Here is a 19011-nt window from a genome sequence, read left to right on the forward strand (position 1 = left end):
GTGGTGGGGTTAGGATGGGAATGAAAATTGTTATTAATTCCAATGTGAAAAGGATAAAAGTATCAGTTACCGTGTCATTTGGCTTTGGAGACTTGAAAAAGTGAATAAAATCTAGCCGCTGCCATACATACTCCATCACCAGTTCACTTTTGCCATTTCTCAGCAAAAAAGACAGAGAGAGATACGAGAGAGTAATCAGAATACCATGTTTGCCATAGCTTCCCCATCATCATCTTCTTCTTCCAAGAAATATGATGTGTTTCTGAGTTTCAGAGGAGAGGACACTCGCAGATCTTTCACCAGCCATCTCCATACTGCCTTGTGCCTTAGAGATATTGAGACATACATTGATTATGAGCTCCCAAAAGGCGATGACATCTCCCAATCACTCGTCCAAGCAATTCAGGATTCATCCATCTCTGTGGTGGTCCTCTCTCAAAATTATGCCTCTTCAAGATGGTGTTTGAATGAGCTTGTTCAGATCCTTCGCTGTAAAGAGCACCAGGGACAGCTTGTTATTCCTATTTTCTACCAAGTGGACCCATCTCATGTACGCAAACAAGGGGGAGCTTATAAGGAAGCATTCGTAGAACATTTGGAGAAAAACTCAGAGAAGGTGAAGGAGTGGAGACAAGCACTTTTTGAGATTGCAAATCTAGCAGGGTGGGACTCCTGCAAGTACAGGTCACTCTTCATTCTCTAACTCCAAATATCTGAATCAAAGTTCTTACTTTTACTTATTACTATGATTGGTCTTCATATTCATATAAATTGCTTTTTTCTTTCCATATTATCTTATCCGACAACTAATTAACTGGCAGTGAATAATGATGTTGGATCATGTTCTGCAATACTCGTGTACATATGACATATAAACTTAATTTCTTTAGATTATTGTGTTTACATGGGAAAAAAATTATTTAAATGGTGTCATCTCAAACTTGGATACTTGAGCTCTGAAAGTTGATTTTTTAAATATTTTTCTTCTTTTCCCTTATCAGATGACAGTTGATTTTTTTTTCTTTTTTTCTTTTTTCTCCTGTCAGATGAAAATTTTTTTTTAAAAAAAAACTGTTCAATGTAACTTTTCTTTGAATTAATTGTCACTACGAATAACTCATATGGTAGAGTAAGTTATGTATACATTTCTTACGTTGGAATGAATCCTTCTTACTAATTTTGAAAATGGAGGAAAAATATCCACACAATTTTGATAAAACTTTGAAGAAATTTATCCTTTTTTTCAAAGCAATAATATTGTCATGTAAAACAAACTGTCATCAATTAGTTGTCACTTTATTTAATACATTATTTTTTAATTAATTTTCATTTGATACATTAATACTTTCTTCCATAATTCGTTTTCTTATATCAGGGATGAAGCAGAACTCATTCAAAATATTGTCACGGACATCAACAAAAAACTAAACCGTGGGTCCCCGACAACTGTATTAAAAAATATTGTTGGAATTGATAAAAATTTAGATCAAATTGAGTCGTTGTTAGAAGAATCCTCAACAATTGGGATTTGGGGGATGGGCGGGATAGGCAAAACAACAATGGCTAAGGTTGTGTTTGCCAAGCTCCGCTCTCAATTTGATAGGTGCTACTTCTTGAAAAATTTCACGGAAAAGTATGAAAAGCATGGATCGGAACATGTACGTGACAAACTCTTTCAAGAACTATCAAAGGATAAATCTCTTGAATGGCTCAGTTGTAGAAAGGTTTTGATTGTACTTGATGATGTTAGCAACACAAAACAGTTAGATGAGTTGACAAGTGAAGCTCCTCGTTTGGGAACTGGTAGTAAAGTCATCATAACAAGTAGAGATAAGCATGTGCTCAATGGAAGAGTTGAGAAAATACATGAGGCCGAGGCATTGAGCTACAACAATTCACTTGAGCTCTTCAGCCTCAAAGCCTTCCACAAAGATGGTTATGAAAGTGAATATGAACAACTAGTTAAAAGAGCACTTGCTTATGCCAAAGGCATCCCACTGGCCTTAACCGTTTTGGGTTCATTCCTTTATTCCAGAACTGTAGAAGAATGGGAAAGCGCATTGAGGAAATTAGAAAGGACACCCCATCCAGATATTCAAGCTGTGTTAAAATTAAGCTACGATGGACTTGATGATGAAGAGGAGGAGATATTTTTAGACATTGCTTGCTTTTTTAAAGGTAAACCTAGACAATATGTAGAAGCAATGCTAAAGAGCTTTGGCTTTCACACAAGCATTGGTTTGGGAATTCTTGTGGATAGGGCGTTGATAAGTCTTAGTCATGATGTGGTATGGATGCATGATTTAATTCAATCAATGGCTTTTGAAATTGTTCGCAAAGAGTGTAAGAATCCTGGAGGGCGTAGTCGACTATGGAATTCCGATGAGATCGTCGACGTTCTAAAACATAATCTAGTAAGAAAAATATTTACCTTTCTAATTAAACATTTGAAAACGAATGAAAAGAAATTGTTAATATAAAGCTATTTATTTATTTTCTTTTGGGCTTTTGTGTTGTTCAGGGAAGTGATGCAATTCAAGGCATAAGTTTAGATTTGTCTCAAATTGAAGAATTACAATTGAGTGCTGATTCCTTTGGAAAGATAACAAATTTAAGGCTTTTGAAACTCTATTCATTTGACCCTAGAAGATCGTGTGTTGTGAATCTTCCTTCAGGGCTTGAATCATTTCCCAATTTGTTACGGGCTCTTGAGTGGGGCAATTTTCCTTTAAAGTCTTTACCATTGTCATTCTGTGCTGAGAAGCTAGTTGAACTTCGCATGCCCCGTAGCCGCCTTCAAAAACTATGGGATGGCAAGCAGGTATAACATACAAATATGAGTCTTGTAACTTTTCTCTTTTTTACAATTTGATTCAAATTTAAGACTCTTGTTTCCTCTGTAATATTTCTCTTTTTAATTGTTGCAGGACTTGGTGAATTTAAGGAATATAAACCTTCAGAAATCCAAAAAATTGATAGAGTTGCCAGATTTGTCAACAGCTAAAACACTTGAATGGGTTTGTCTTAAATGCTGTAAAAGTTTATGTTATCTTCATCCATCCATTTTGTCTCTGCCGAGATTGAAGGATGTGGATCTTCGGCTTTGCAAAAACCTAAAGAGTTTGAAAACAGAGAGTCAATCAAAATCGCTCTTGCGACTAAATGTGGCTAATTGCTATGGTCTCAAGGAATTTTCATTCTCTTCGGACAAACTTACTTATTTAGATTTATGGACCTCAACAGTCGAGAATATAGACTTTTCAATGGGGCATATGGACAACCTTCGGCGTCTCTCTCTTAATGGTTTGAAATTAAAGAATCTTCCAATTAACGACATTTGTTGCATGAGATCTCTTGACGACCTTTGTCTTGAAAGTTGCACGGGAATGATTGACAAATCAAAGCTCCATAGCTTATTTGATGCTTTGCGATATCTGGTATCACTTTCTTTGGAAGAGTCATTCACATTAACGGAACTTCCAGACAATATCAAGCATCTCTCGAGGCTACAATATCTTGATGTAAGCCGTTGCAGATACCTTCAATCTTTACCGGAGCTTCCTCCATCCATTGCAAAATTATATGCCTACGGCTGCACATCATTAAAGACGCTACAATTCCTTCAATCTCCATTGTTGGCAGATGAAATAACGTTGGGTTCAGCACTCCGTTCCTCAGCTAGTTATCTCCAAAATCTTCGACATCTTTTTCTTGGTGGTTGTAAACAGTTGTGTGAACTCCCTGAAAGCATCGGCTCCTTATCTTCATTGTCTTCACTGGATTTGAGTGGAAGTATTGTAGCGAGCTTGCCTGCTAGTATCAAGTATCTCTCAAATCTAAAAGAAATACGCTTGACCAATTGTACAAGACTTCGTTCTCTGCCAGAACTGCCGCCATCCACAGAAACCGTCCTCGCCGGTGGTTGCATATCATTGGAGATTGTACCCATTTCAATACCTTTTGCACCACAATTGAAGTCGCTACTTCTGAGAGGTTGCTTGAAATTGGAGAACTGCTCTCTGTCTCATGTGACGGAAAGTACTTATTTCTTAATGAAGCGATTGGTGTACACAAACCAAGGCGGTGCTGTCTGTTACCCTGGAATAAAAGTTCCAAAGTGGTTTGGATCTAATGAGAGAACAGAGGCTTCCAACTGTATAACTATTGAGTCTCCTTCAGCCACAAACGACCTAATCGGCTTCATCTTTTGCTGTATTCTTTCTCGGCATTCCTATGACGATGACGTGCATTGCCAAATTGATTATGATGGTAAGCGGTTCGCATACTCAAAGTTTGGTTCTTATGCGAAAAAATTTTGTGATGATGAAAATTCGGAATCACGTCATGTTTTTTTGTGGTGTCATCCTGACCGATTCATATACTTCCGCAAAGCAACGGACAACCAAAGCACCAATTACAGGCCAAAGGTGTCATTTGAATTCTCTGTCGCCAAATTTGGAGGGAAGCTCGTTGATTGTGTGATTGAAGCATGTGGAGTCTGCCCAATATATGCCTCGAAATATCACGACTTCATTCAACAAATGGGACGGGAGCCAAACTTGGGTACCCAAAAAGAGTCCTGTCATTATGATGATGAGAATTCATTTCATGAAATGCTCCAATATGTTAGATTCTCATTAAAGCAAGGGGAATGTGGCAATTTTGAAGGAAGTACTATTCCAGAGTGGTTTACGTACAAAAGGTCAATGGCAGAATATGGAAAATTGTCTGTGAGTGTTCGGGGTATTCCAGATTTTGAAAACTTAGTAGGTTTCATTTTCTGCTTTGTCATACCTCACTTCTCCTCAAAAGAAAGGGATCAATGTCGCTCAACATGTAGATGCTATTGTTCGGAAGGGGGAGTAATTTGCTTCTCTTTGCAAGGTCCAACAGGATGGCACTATTTACTGGAAAAATTGAATCCATCTGATAATGTGTTTCTATGGTATGATCCCCTCTATTGTGAACGCATACTACACAAACAGCAAAGAGAGGGAAAAGGTTATAATGGGGAGCTTCAATTTGAATTTAAGTTCGGTAATGTCGAGATCAATGAATGGGGGTTTTGTTCTTATGATTGCTTGATCAAAGAATATGGAGTTCGGCCAATATATGTCTCAGAGTACACAAACTTCCTCCAACAAAAGAAACTGGAGGTAAGTGTGCCAAAAAGGAGGCATCAAAATATTAATGATGACCAGCATCAACTCCCTTCAATAAAGAAATTGAAGGACTCTTAGATATCATTCAATCTATTCCCCCGAATTCTGAGTCCAAGACATCTCATTATGCTGATGACTTGCTACTTATGCTGTCCCAATTGAATTTAGAATCTACAGAGCAATGCATTACTTGATCGGTATGTATCTCTCTTTTACAGTTCATCAATTAAGTTTGAAATTGTTTTACCATAGCTGCCCTAGGCAAATATAGATGATGCTTTTAAATAAAAATGCGTTATTAATTCTATTGATGTGTTTATATCCAATTATTTCCAAAATTAGGATTTTACTTTCTTGACATCTCAAACAACTACGCTGATATCTTTCTTGATGCAGAATTCCAGTAAAGCATAACATAATAGGAAACTTGGTATGTATAGCTTAGTTTCATTAGATACCGTGATTTAAAAACATTTGTTGGCGAAGTGAAATAACCAACCAAATGTTAAGAGGATTTTATTTATGATGAAAATGATTTATCTTCTTGTAATTTTGTTCTATAGAAAAACGAAACTATTTTTCACAAGTCCTTCTATTTTGCTAGATTTCTGTCTATTTACAAGAGAGTTCAACTTCTGCAAAAGTCAGCAGAGGCTAAGGAAAGAGTCTTCATGATTTAGCCACTTGTATTTGTGGGTGTAAATTGTGGTGGAGCAGTAGAGCTTTTATCTCCTCTGGATTTCATAACCAAGTACCGATCAAATGATGGGCAATGTGCTGTGATTGCAGCGAGCCGAGATTTGAAGGTAGTTAACAAGAAAATTAAATTCTTGAATTGATTTTTAGTTACATATCTTTCTTTCTGATGCAAACCGTCTATTCAGACATCATTCTCGGCCAAGAAAAGGTGACAGTAAAAGAAAATTTATTCATACTGTTCTTGGAGATAAAAGAAAATTGATGTTTGACATTAAGATGGTTAAGTCTCATGAGTTGGATATTCTTCTGTTTTCTTTCAAAATAATTTCTTTCTTCACTTTGTTGTGCTTGCTTTCTTTTTCTCTCTGCATTTAGAAAGTTTTGTACTGAAACAAGAATGTTTGCGCGTGACTTTGTAATTTGAAAATGATCTTCAATTTGTTATTAATTTAAATTGCAGATTTTGATATATAAGAGACACTGATTGTGATGTCCAATTATTAAAGCAATATGGAAAATAGGAAGAAACCAGAAGTAACTAATTACTGTGTCTTACATTTCGTTAAAAGTCGGTCATATTTATTAAATGGTCAATAACATACTGGAGAACGTAGCCTGAGATATTCTATTCGGAGGTATTTTATGAAATGGACGTGTACGTGCGATTATTGTCAATTTTAAATTCCTGTTTGTTATGGGGATTACAAGTTATAATACATTGTTATGTGCGGAAAAGTAATTAATCAATTAATGTGATTAGCACTCCCTCATGTTTTAATTTTTGAATTGGTTTGATATGATTCAGCTTGGGGTTGTATGAATATTAAAATGTTTTTTTAAACAAATTTTACTCCTAATTAATTCTATTATCTTAAGAAAAACTATTAAAAACTATCTTAAGAAAAATAAATAAATATGAAAAACAAAATTAATTAAAGTTTATATTTAGAATCAAATTAAATATCAAACTAAATCTTATATTACCCAGATGTAATAACAGTAAGTGCATGGAACCTAAACACCGCATATTTCCGTTGAGTCTCCAATAAGTTTACATTTTGTATTTGGGACGTCGAGGTTAAGTGGATGAACGATTTTTTGATATTTTTCATTCAAGGCCAATCACTGTTCGTTTATGGTAAGGATATGGACCTCCATTTAACAGACTTGCATTTCATGTCCTCACCCTCTCCGGGAACAAAAAAAAAAAAAAAAGAATCTAAAACAAACAGTATTCTTCCATTCCCTAACTACGAATGAAGCGGCAAAATAAATGAAAGTCTATACGTTTCCTGTTGTTAAAACCAGCATCACGAAATCATATTGGACCACAATTAAACATCACTAGTTTTATTCTCCTTCAGGCACAGATCATGTAACGCGCACATCCTTTAGATATTAACTGCATTCTTAGTATTTGCCATCACATATCAATCTTGAAATCTTTTAGCTTCACATACTCCATAATCAAATTAGAAGTCTTTGGTACAAATTTAGGGCATATGCGTCATAATAGAATATTATATTCAATCAAAGACTACAAAGACGAAGTGAAATTGCGACGTAGAAACCGTTAAACTGTATGCAATGACGAACCCGGTTTCTTTCATTATAAAATTGATTATACGTCTCAGATATATATGTCGTCAAGGTCAACCAATATGTAACAAGCCCATAATTTTAAACATACTTTCGAGAACAGTAATAAATCACTTCTCAAGAATCCTCGATTAGTGGAGTGGCCGGAATGGTATGATCCTCCAGTCTCGAGCTCAACAAATTGAAGGACAAAATCACTGTCGCTGACAAAGGAAAACTAAGACAATCCAAATATGGATGAACCCTTCCTGTTCTTGTAAACATCATTTCAGAAGGGTTCTTGTCAAATGTTCTCTAGCTGTAGCCCATGCTTGAGTTAACGTCTGCAATATCAGAATCTCACCATTAGATTGAAGATCAAAGATATCCAGTCATCAACATCCAAGATTTTTCAGCACATCAAAAGTCAAAAATGACCAGTGCACAATGAAACATAGCTCGCCAAAATGTGAATTCAATTTAAAAAAAAAAAAAACAGAGGCAGTTTGAGAATTGCATAACACCAAAGCGTAATAATTTAGCAACCTCCAGTCTATATGGCGACTCATGTGACTTTGCGGAGTAAAATGAAATAGGAAGCAAGGACAAAAACTAAACTGCAGTCACATCACCTGCTCAGATAACGGGGCGTCAGCATCAATGCTATGAGAGGTCACCTTTTCGGCAATAATAGATCCATTTGTTTCAAGTATCATCCTTAAAGGAAGGCGGTAACAGAGTAATCAGAAAATAATCAGAATTTTAATGAGAACGAAAAATTCTAACTAAGAAACACAAGCATACCCTCCATCAACAATCTCATCAAGACATAAAAGAATTAGATCCAAGTTCTCAAGCGCCTCCCTTTTGTCAACGTTGCTCCTGAAATTTGAAATTTTAAAAAGAGCTCATTTTAAATCTTGAATAACATGAGCAACAGGGCACTCATATTTCAATTGTTGAAGGCAAAATATAACCTATAATACCTCAACAAATAGGTGACTGCATCAAAGAAACCCTGAAGAACTGAAGCCAAAATGAGCTCGTTTTCATCATCACCACCAGTGACAAAGAAATGCAAGTCTTGTACAAACTTGTATATAACGACATTATTCTCAATTAATGTGACCTCAGCTGCAGATAATAGTAAACAGCATATCAGTCATAACTGAATAATGAATCACAATAAACATAACTACAGATCAAGTCAAGAATTGGCAATGACAGCGCAATTTGTTATTAAGTCATGGCCCAACGCTACAGCTTAATTTCAAATGAGCATAAATACTTGATTCATAATAGAGGTTTTGAAGATATGCATGCATACTATGAAACTTCCAAAAAAAAAAAAAATCATATCACTTCATATAATGATTAGTTTCTGTCCATCAGTAAAAACCTCTGTGCTGCATACCTTCTGTTCGAGCATTTGTCTTCACGGTCTTATTGAACACTAACTTCTCAAAAGCTAATTTTGCATTGTTTGTTGGCCAGTCATCTGAATAGTACTTGACTGCTACACGCTTCCCTTCAGAATCTAGAAGAAGAATGTTCTTTACTGATGGACATAAGCCCTACATATGACAAGACACGCCAACCCAAGTTATAAAACATGTATCATTTCTCTGGTGAAGAAAGGGAAAGGAAACTCAAAAAACATTAAAAATATACGCTCTATTAATTCTTATATTTCAACGTTCAAAGGTGAAATATGGTATGACTATATGCAAACAACACAAACAAGCTCAATTCAGCTAGATGCAAGCCATCCCCATTCAACTAAAGTATAAGGTCAGGCGTCCAATTACCATTAACCAGCAAAATTTGGTATACCTCAACAGAAAATGGATCTGTTCTCTAGTGACAGCGTCCCTCACAAGAAGTTGCCAAGGGGTCATACTTAGAAAACGATAACTAAACAGTAACAGATCTAGAAATTGGAGACACCTTGGTTGAGTTTATTAGCCAACAATAAACATTCACACCCTAACTGCAATTCTATTAGTTGTGGAAGCGAATTTAATGGCTGTCAGAACTCAGAAGTGAGAAAAATAGTGTTCTAAACGGATCCCAAAGAGCAAGAAGAAGTTATCCCAGATTTAGACCAACTTCCCAAAAAAATTAAATAAACAAAAACTCAAGCATATTACAGATCCAACCAGTCGTTTTAGTCCACAACAAAAACACTATCAACAGAACATCGATAACATTAAAATCAAATCCCAGACTCAACAAATTTTTATAATTCCAAGATCCATTCTAATCAAATACTTCAACAGCAGATCCCTAGAGTTTGCTTTTTTTGCTAGACCTTTGTCAGAACTATCGAGTACTGTTCAGCTACTGCATTGCGATTTGTGTTCAGAGCAAGATTACTGCTATGAAAATACTCGGAAAGATGGGATGCAGAAGTTAGAAGACCCAAGAGAGACTTACCTGAGACGCCATTTCTGAGGAGAGAAGAGGAGAGGAGTCGCAGAAGCTTGGACTGCGCAGATCTGTGATCGGGCGGAATTGAGGACAGTTTCCTTCCCAAAAGTGAAGGACAATTTTGTAATTGGACGAAAGCAAGTAAATACTCGTCCGGTCCTAATTATAAGACCCAATTGACTTATTTGAGGAGATTAAGGAAGTAAGTTAAGTTGGTTATTTATAATAAATAAGTGTTGTCATTCCTAAAATATCCTTGCTAATTAAGTATATTGGCTAAAACTATCATTATTAGAAGGATTATCTTGGAAAAAAATGCATAAATATAAGAGAGAAAATGGATTGGGTCTTATAATTAGGATCAAATAAAAAGTCAAATTGGGTCTTATAATAAGGACCGGAGGAGTAAGATTTTAAAAAAAAAAAACGCAAAATCCCATGGCTTGTTGATGCGGGGAAAGGATTTATTCAGAAAGAAAAATATGAGCAAATCAAATTAGACATTTTCTAGAATCTCAAATGAACTGCATTATTTTTGGCCAATGAAGAAAGGAATTGCATTTTTTTTTTGCCAACCAAATGACTTAGGCTATAAATAATATAGCTGAAGAATAATGTTGCCCAAGTATCATCTTAGAAAGGGATTTCATTTTCATTAAATTAAAAAGATATTGTAATTTATTAAATTTTAACAACAAACATTTTAAATTGATTAAATACATAGATTCTACACATATTCAAAATCATGAATTCCAACTAGGCATGGTGAAAAATTATATCAAACTTTAAATGGGACAATTTTTAAAATTATATCCAACTTAATAGCTTATAATAGCATTAATAATAATAACAATAATAATAATCATCTTTATTGTTAGGGCACTACCTCAAAAAGCTTCTTGGGTAGATCACGTGGTTATGGAAGAGTTCTTGTTCCATTTGGGCTCAATTGCATTAATTTCCTTTCGTAAAGCCTTTCTTTCCTACTTGACCTTTTCTTTTCTTTTCTTTTCTTGGGCCTGATTCTTCTGCTTGACTAAAGTTTTGAAAACCACAACTGAGAGTTTTAGGACATAGTCATCCATGATATATTAATTTTACAATTCTATTATAAACTCAAACCTTTGAATTTAGGGGGATAAATCATTTTTTTTATCATTAACATATTATTTCACTAATAAAATATTTAAAAATATTTTTAAATATAAATATTCACTCATTCTAATTTTGTATAATAAACAACTTAAATATATACTTTTAAGTACGGAAATATAATATAACAAGGAATGATATTATATTTCTTTTGTGCAGATAATACTTTTAAAATTTTGAGCTATTTATCAATATTTTTTTAACTTCAAATCGTGTCTATATAACTATTTAAAGGGTCTTTGGCAAAAAAATAAAAAAAATAAAAGTATCACAGTTTATTCACCGAAAGGGGGTGGGGGGATTTAATCTGGTATTAATTAAAAATATTCTGCTAAATAGCAGAGTTCTTAGATGGATTATGGATTCAACAAACATTTACTTGCTCACATCATACTATAAATGATCAAATCAATGAACTAGATTGTATTAACATTAACATAGGCTTAGTATGAACATGACAATAATATAATATTTCATTATTCAAGGGCTGTAGAAGGAAGGACCACACTTGCATTTCCAGCTCTCAGGCTCATAGTTTGCATATTGAATAGCCAAATGGCTTCTTCTGCTAATGCTTGGCACTTGAATGGCTTCACATGGTGTGCATCCATAACATTTGTGTTCACATCTTGGTGGGCTTGACCCCACATTCCCAGCCCCTCTTCTTTCATACCCTTCTTCTTCTTCTTCTTCTTTTAGCATTGTCTCTGCCATACCCTTCTGCAAATAAACAATATTACAGATACAGTATTTGAATATTGTGTTAGTCTTTTAAACATTCAGGAAGAAGAGAAGAAGGACACTGAACACACATGCATATTATACCTTGTTTGTTGGTTCTGATGTTTTGTATGGCGATGACTGTGGAGCCTCTTGTGGGCCTGGCACAGATTGAATACAAGATGATATATGTTTGTGAAGGAATTTTTGTTGAGAATCTCAATGCAAGAAAATATACAAGGATTTCATTCTAATGTGGTAGGTAAGCTGTTTGAAGAAATGTAACAGCTTAATTTTTCCCTTCGAAAGAGTAATGTCTACATTCATGTAATATTCGTAAGAGTGAAACCAATATAATGAATGTACCTGGATAAGAAATAGCATCGGTTTGTGGGAATGATCTCGTTGCTTCAGAAACCCAAGCAAGAATTTGCAGAGTTAGCATGAGGAAACAGAGTTTGTCCTTCATGGTTTATCAGAAGCTCAAATGATGAAACTGGTGATGAAGATGGCGGAAATGTGTGCGAGAGAGGTAGGGTTTCTTTGCTTGGGCCACTTACAGATCACAAGGTAGAGTAATTGAGAAGCTACCAGTGAGCTAGCTAGCTTCCAAAATGTTCTTGGGTTTGAGATTATGCGTCACAAGCAAGTATGGTTCTGGTTTTGTCACCCCCAGCCAGCTTCACCTTCATTTGAAATCTCACTGGACTTCTCAGAGGCCGAGAATGGACTGCTCTTCTCTCTCTTTCTGCCTCTATCTTCGATTGCTTAACTTTCAATACAAGCAAAGCAAATCTCTCTCTCTCTCTCTCTCTCTCTCTCTCTCTCTCTCTCTCTCACAAATCAATCTAAAAGAGGATCACTATATATGGTGGTCCAGAAGCTCAGAGTAACAGTACCCTTTTTGGTCTGAAGCGCCTGCAACATCCAAATAAAATTATCTCATATTTTTCATCATAAAAGTGAACAGATGATATGACCAGGAATAAGAAAAACAAAAATAAAAACTACATGTGATCTTTAAATTTGGGTCGTTTTCTCATTAAATTGGGTAACAAAATAGTTAACAAAAGTAGATGATTTACTGGCCAGAGACTCGAGATGAAGCAGGTGTCAAATTTTGTATGTCTGATAGTCACTGTTATGATAGAAGACTAAATTCAAATCAACATAGGACCATAACTATGTCTGAGATGAGCGATGCAATGTTTGATCCTGACATGTTTTAGTAATAAAATATTCTATGATCATACTAATCTAACATTATTAAGTGTTAATAACCATAGCTAGAGGATCAAATTAAGAAAATGGAGGATCAAATTGTTGTGCGTGTCTGACAGAAATTGAAGGGATGAGCAGAAGAAATAAATGAAGGTAGTTGATGGGATTAAATGTGGAGGGGTCAACTTTTTTGGGGTTGGTTGGTGGGAAACAGAACAAACCAATCCAATCCTCCAAAGCCACCAATGTATCCAATCTGGGACCCTCATTCACTGTGAGCTATTCAATGATTCAGCAGATCCCATAATCAAGGATCTGTTAGTTCTCATTCATGATTCTTTGCATCTAACATGGCTTGCGCTTTGGAGTATGTCACTCTAATGCAGTACCGGGATGCTGAATCTCGTTTGCTCCAAACTCCTCATTTACTCATACCTTCTCTCCTCTGTAATAAAGATAGGCTTGGCTATCACTGAGGATGGCTTATATTAGTATATACTCTGATTTGGTTATATACTTAATCATGCAACTTTTTCTTCACAGGCCATAAATTGATTATATGTTAAGAAAGTCATAAGGTTCGAGTGGTTCATAATACAATACTTAGGATATACTCCTCTGGTCCTATTTATAAGGCAGAAAGAGAAGATTTTTTTATATTCTATTTATAAGTCATTTCATTAAATTTTTACTATGAATGTACTATATTGTCTTTCATTTATTATAGTGCAGATAGTTATTTTTTTTGAAATGTGTATATATTAAATAGGGGTAAAGTTAGAAAATTACTATATTTTAATGAAGAGTTAATGCAATTTAAGGTTTTCCTTGGTCTGTGTAAACAGATTGGAAGTGCTTTATAAATAGAACCAGAGGAGTACTACAGTTGAGTAAAATTTTCTAGGCCAACATGCACGCGCACACATATATATAGCATGATGGAAAATTATGTTTGCTATCCAAAAATAAATTGAAAGAAAATTGCAAGGTTAGGAGGAACAGTTAGGGAGTAGGGGGCATTTGCAGCTATAGATATAGCATTGTCTGAAAATTTCATATAGCCTTCTGTGGGTTGACCGAGCATTTAATAAAAGATTTACTTGTTATTGTTAGGTGTAAGTATTCTAGATTTATAGGGGCAGCATATGGAGTAGAATCATAGGATATTATTTTCCCCCTAATTTTCTCTCTAATTGCCTATATATAATATCTCATCTCTTCTTTCTGCAAATAGTTCGAACAGTCCAGTGAGAATACGATGGACTCCGGCCTGCACAAGGACAAAGGTCAACATGTTCTCAATTCCATGCATCAGGATTAGGATAATCTTGATGCACTCTGTTGATTTCAGGGGTTTAATTGGCACAGTAAAGTAATACTATCATCGGTCCTAATTATAAGAGACAGTTGACTAATTTAAGGAGAGATTAAAAAAGTAAGTTGAGTTAGTTATTTGTCCTAAATAGATGTTATCTTTCCTAAAATATCCTTGCTAATCAAGTGTATTAACTAGAAATATCATTGTTAGAAGGGTTACTTTGAGGGAAAAAAAGTATAAATATAAGAGACAAAGTGGATTAGGATATTATATTTAAGACTAAAATAAAAGTCAAACAGAGTGTTATATTAAGGACTGGAGGTAGTACACTGTAATCTTAATTACAATGAATTACAACAAGTCAATTAATCTCATTACATAACTTTGATTATGTAATCTGGATTTCAGCTTATATAAATCAACGTATGAACATTTATATCCCCCACCAATAATATTTATACATTTATACTTCCATTTTTAGCCTTGATTGAGTAAAACATCATTCAAATTTTATTTTTATTCTCTACACAAAACATAAATTTCTTTCATTGATTTTACGATGGCATACCAAACAGATGCTTTTTTTTTTTTGGTGAGATACCAAACAGATACTTTGTAATCATTATTCCTTTACGTTTTGTATGATTCTTTAAACCAAATGGACGCTGAATTACCTGGGCTACCTTCTAGTTTTGTACGGTATGGGCCAGTAGACTTAGCTCCGAATAAGGGCCCCAAATTTCTTGGGCTCTTCACAGACCAATAATTCCGACCAGCCGCAGGCAAAAAAAAAAAAAAACAAGCAGCAAATATACAACAAAAGTAAAAACGGAAAAATAATTGGGTAAAAATATTACTAGTACATAGTTTGACCGTCAAAGAATAGTTTCTACTCATGAAAAACATCCTATAGTGTTATATTTGTATTGAAAAACTAAAAATACTTAAAACAAAAGTATATTATCCTAATTTTTCATGCTTGCAAGATCTCGTGAGTTTGGATTTAGTTTGAGTGCTCATTGCTCATGTGAGAAATGAACACCCAAAGCTCATCTCCTTTGGATGATCTATATCTAATCTAAACAATCTTAATATTTTAATAAATTATTTTAAGATATTAAATGCTATTGGAAAAAATATTTTAGCTGCTAGATGCACTTTAACTCTTATAAATATTAATTAGGTTTTTTTTTTTTCAATATCACCCATATTTGAAGTGATTAACTATGGGGAGAATGTTATACAAATATAAAAATTCTCTATTTGAATGTAAGTAAAATCAAGAATATATTTCATTTTCAAACAAAATTAATGATTTAATCATTTGTCCTTAATTCGTCCAATTGAAGATGAAGTAGTCCAAAATACCTTATAATAAAGACCGGAGGAAGTGCGCATGCATGCTTGTATATATGTCGTGGCTTACTATGGGTAATTTAGGTAACTCAAGCCAGGTCCTAATCCTAACAATGCTAATTTTTTGGAGAAATGAAAACTACATTTTGATGTAATCATTAGTCTTTAATTGAACCAGAGAGACAAATTAATTGAAACTTATCTAGGCCATGTCCTAATCAGATCATAATTATATACCAAATTGTTGGAGGTCATAATTAAGCAATTTAGTTTCAATTATTAATCCCTCTTATTTTGACGTGGATAATCAACCTTTCATCAAAATTACTGTGCTATTTTGTTGGAGAAACTGAACAATATTCTTTTCTTCATTTTCCTTTGGAATGTCCCTCTGAGCTAACAGGAAGACAGATAGAATAATTAAATAAGGCATATTATATAATACATTATTTCTAATTGAATACAAATGGGGTAGCGTAAATTGTTATATGATTGATCGAGACTAATTTTTGAATACCTGATTGAGATTAATTATTTGGCGGGTGGGTGAATAATATCACTTATTTGAATGCAAGAGTCGTGCAAATATTTGTTCAATTAATATATTATATTATTTACATGGATGAAGATTCAAAGGTTTTTGTCAATCCCTTGCACCATGAATCAGATGTGTGTTATTGTGCTGCTTCAAGCAACATATAAATACAAATAAGTGTGTCTGTGTGCGTGTATGTATTAGGATTCACCATCAAAACAATATTGGCCCATCCGAAATTGGAACATAACAATATAATATTACTTAATTATAATATTCCTCCTTCTCCAAGAAACCTTGATTTTATTTATGAAAGAGCATATTATTGTTAAAATATAAGATTTTAAGTTCAAGTTCACATGAAGTTGGAAAACTACTTTGAGAAAACTACCCTCAATTGGAGACGAACTCTGTTTTAATATGGATTGTTAGTTAAGTGACTATTAGATATAGAATGGTTTTGTCATCTTAGTTGTTTATAATATCATTACAATATTTTCTAGGGAAAATGATGCAAAAGAATCACCTGATCAGGAAAAAAATGACATTGAAAGATCGTAAATTTATGGAACAAGGAAGAAGGACTAAGGTTAAAAATAAAAATGGAAATGGATAAAAATGTCTTATAAAGAGGGGAAATATATTCATTTCAAAATATGTAAGTTGTAAAAATTGGTAGATCAGTTTTGAATATGTTGTAAGGTTTCCGAAAACTCAATTGTAAAAGATAAAAATAATATGCAGTCGCGAATGTATTATAAATTGTAAAAGCTTTGTAAATATCGTAAGTTTAGTTGTAAACACTGAAGCTTCAGTTGTCAAAATTGGAAAATCAATTGATTAATTCCTAAATGCTTGAAGCTTTTCACGTACGTCACGTTGACCCTCCTCCGTTTGGCTTTGCATCACGAAATTGCATTTTAGTTTATGAATTAGCAAACACTACTATCTCTTAATATAAAAACTAAACAACTAACTTCTGAATAATAATAAAAATATTTAAGTTAATTATTTATAATAAATGAGTATTATTTTTTTTCCAAAATACTTTTTTTAATTATATGCATTGAAACTATTTTTAATAGAAACCCTTAACATGATTAATAACCACAAGAGTTAGGCAAAATGAATAAATACATGTGATAAAGTAAATTAAAATTTTATATTAAGGATCAGCTTGAATTTATCAATTAAACTGTCACGAAACCCAGCACCGAATCCAGAGGTTTCTTAGTTGACATTTTTGTTTTTTAAGACCATCACCAAACCCAGCACCGAATCCAGAGGTTTCTTAGTTGACAATTTTTTTTTTTTTAGCCTACTCTTATGACAATATATAGATCAACTAATTATTCTCAAACAACCATCATCTTTTTTTTAAAAAAAAAAAATTTCCGGCATAGTGATGATAAGCATTTGAGATTTACAAGACCTTCAATAATTTATAATGGATAATACTTACATCAGATTTCTTATATTTCTTAGGTCAAGTTCTCCAATAATACATAATTATGCTTCCTATTTTTGAAATATTAATATTTAATAGCATTTAATTATAAATTTACATGAAATAAAAGAGGAGACATAGTCATATCATATGTAATTAGAGAGTTTGACGTAGTCGATATAAGGAGTTTTTTCCACACACACATATTCACCTTTTGAAATGTGCTTCACATTTGAACTTGTGGAAAAAAGTTTGGAACTCAAATTGAAAAAGAAAATATCATATTAAAGTGGGGCCTTTACGAACATAGAAGAAAAGGAATGGAAATTTTCTTAGCTGAGGCCAACACTGATTGAACATTGAATGTGATGCGTTGCAGCATGCCAGGGTCAGAAGAAACAGCATGTGTTTTTGGAATGTGATTTTCTCAAACAATAGAAATTCAACGTTGTCGTCATATTGTCTTCTAATTTGTTCGTTTCTCATTTGCTATATATTGAATCAACCCTTTGTGTTGAGTCCACAAGATACGAACACCAACCAATGGGTTACCCAGTTAGACTTCCCTCGTTTTTTTTTTTTAAAAGTAATTAGAGATATATATACTATTGGCTTGTGATTATAAGCAAAACTAAACTTTTGACTTCTCATTTATAGACTGCTAGACTATAAGGCCATTGGCTGTTAGACTCCCTCTAACTCTCTCTTAAAATATAAGTCATTTTTTCTGAAGTATTTGTACTGTTAATTAAATAGCTTTTTTCCCTTAAATACTCTTCACTAATTAAATTTGTTAAAAAATGAAAGCAATTTATTACCGTGGAGGGAAGAAACCCTTTTATTAGAGGCAAATAAGGAAAATAATTTTATTTTGTTACAGATTTAATAATTTCTTCCCGATGGAACCAAAACCTGGTCTTGAACATCAGACTGGCTCAGGCTGCACAAGTATTGGGCAATGGGCTGTTGGTCAATCTGATATTGCCTTGAGTTTATATATTCTTATTAGCTAATTTTAATTTTCTTAATATATGCAAGGTAAGTCGTGACTTATAACTAAAATGGAAGGCACAGTCCATTCCAAACATAATAGTTTTCAATTAAGGTTTTATTATTTTTTAAATTAGAGCAACAGGCGTTAATGACATGAGATTATAATTAAAATCAGACGTGAGATTATAAATAAAATCAATCCCGCAAACTCTTATTTATAGAAGAGTTTTCATATTTTTTCAATAATATATAGAAGAGTCTTCATACCGCTAGGTTATTATAAGGCCATGTTGACCATTAAAGTTTTGATATGAGGATACACTTTAAGCAAATTGAGTGAATTGATAATTAATTTATCATTATATTATTTTTAGTATATTAAATGTAAATTGATTTTAAT

General features: G+C 33.7%; 4 protein-coding genes and 1 long non-coding RNA gene across 5 annotated transcripts; 3 read left to right on the top strand and 2 right to left on the bottom strand.

Annotated features, from left to right (window-relative positions):
• Positions 1-205: 205 nt before the first annotated feature.
• Positions 206-703, top strand: LOC114762140 (disease resistance protein RLM3-like). Its single transcript, XM_028951597.1, has one exon. It carries the CDS (start codon positions 206-208, stop codon positions 701-703), a length of 498 nt encoding a protein of 165 aa, XP_028807430.1.
• An 856-nt stretch (positions 704-1559) lies between these two features.
• LOC114762141 (disease resistance-like protein DSC1) lies at positions 1560-4866 on the top strand. The gene is made up of 4 exons (XM_028951598.1): positions 1560-2414; positions 2522-2821; positions 2928-4730; positions 4813-4866. The coding sequence occupies exons 1-4, from the start codon at positions 1560-1562 to the stop codon at positions 4864-4866; spliced, it is 3012 nt and encodes a 1003-aa protein (XP_028807431.1).
• Positions 4867-4876: 10 nt separating this feature from the next.
• LOC114762098 (uncharacterized) lies at positions 4877-6320 on the top strand. Its single transcript, XR_003742221.1, has 2 exons — positions 4877-5359; positions 5767-6320. It is a non-coding gene; the product is annotated as an uncharacterized LOC114762098 (long non-coding RNA).
• A 1044-nt stretch (positions 6321-7364) lies between these two features.
• LOC114762146 (coatomer subunit zeta-1-like) lies at positions 7365-9989 on the bottom strand. The gene is made up of 6 exons (XM_028951605.1): positions 9876-9989; positions 8854-9013; positions 8426-8573; positions 8244-8321; positions 8072-8156; positions 7365-7783 (listed from the first exon to the last, which is right to left on the bottom strand). The coding sequence occupies exons 1-6, from the start codon at positions 9885-9887 to the stop codon at positions 7724-7726; spliced, it is 543 nt and encodes a 180-aa protein (XP_028807438.1). The 5' UTR covers positions 9888-9989; the 3' UTR covers positions 7365-7723.
• A 1429-nt stretch (positions 9990-11418) lies between these two features.
• Positions 11419-12239, bottom strand: LOC114762105 (EPIDERMAL PATTERNING FACTOR-like protein 3). Its single transcript, XM_028951563.1, has 3 exons — positions 12108-12239; positions 11847-11902; positions 11419-11741 (listed from the first exon to the last, which is right to left on the bottom strand). Exons 1-3 carry the CDS (start codon positions 12208-12210, stop codon positions 11502-11504), a joined length of 399 nt encoding a protein of 132 aa, XP_028807396.1. The 5' UTR covers positions 12211-12239; the 3' UTR covers positions 11419-11501.
• Positions 12240-19011: the final 6772 nt, after the last annotated feature.

This window comes from Neltuma alba, unplaced genomic scaffold (genome assembly GCF_004799145.2).
Source record: "Neltuma alba isolate B1F8T4 unplaced genomic scaffold, ASM479914v2 tig00011195_pilon, whole genome shotgun sequence".
Lineage (NCBI taxonomy): Eukaryota > Viridiplantae > Streptophyta > Magnoliopsida > Fabales > Fabaceae > Neltuma > Neltuma alba.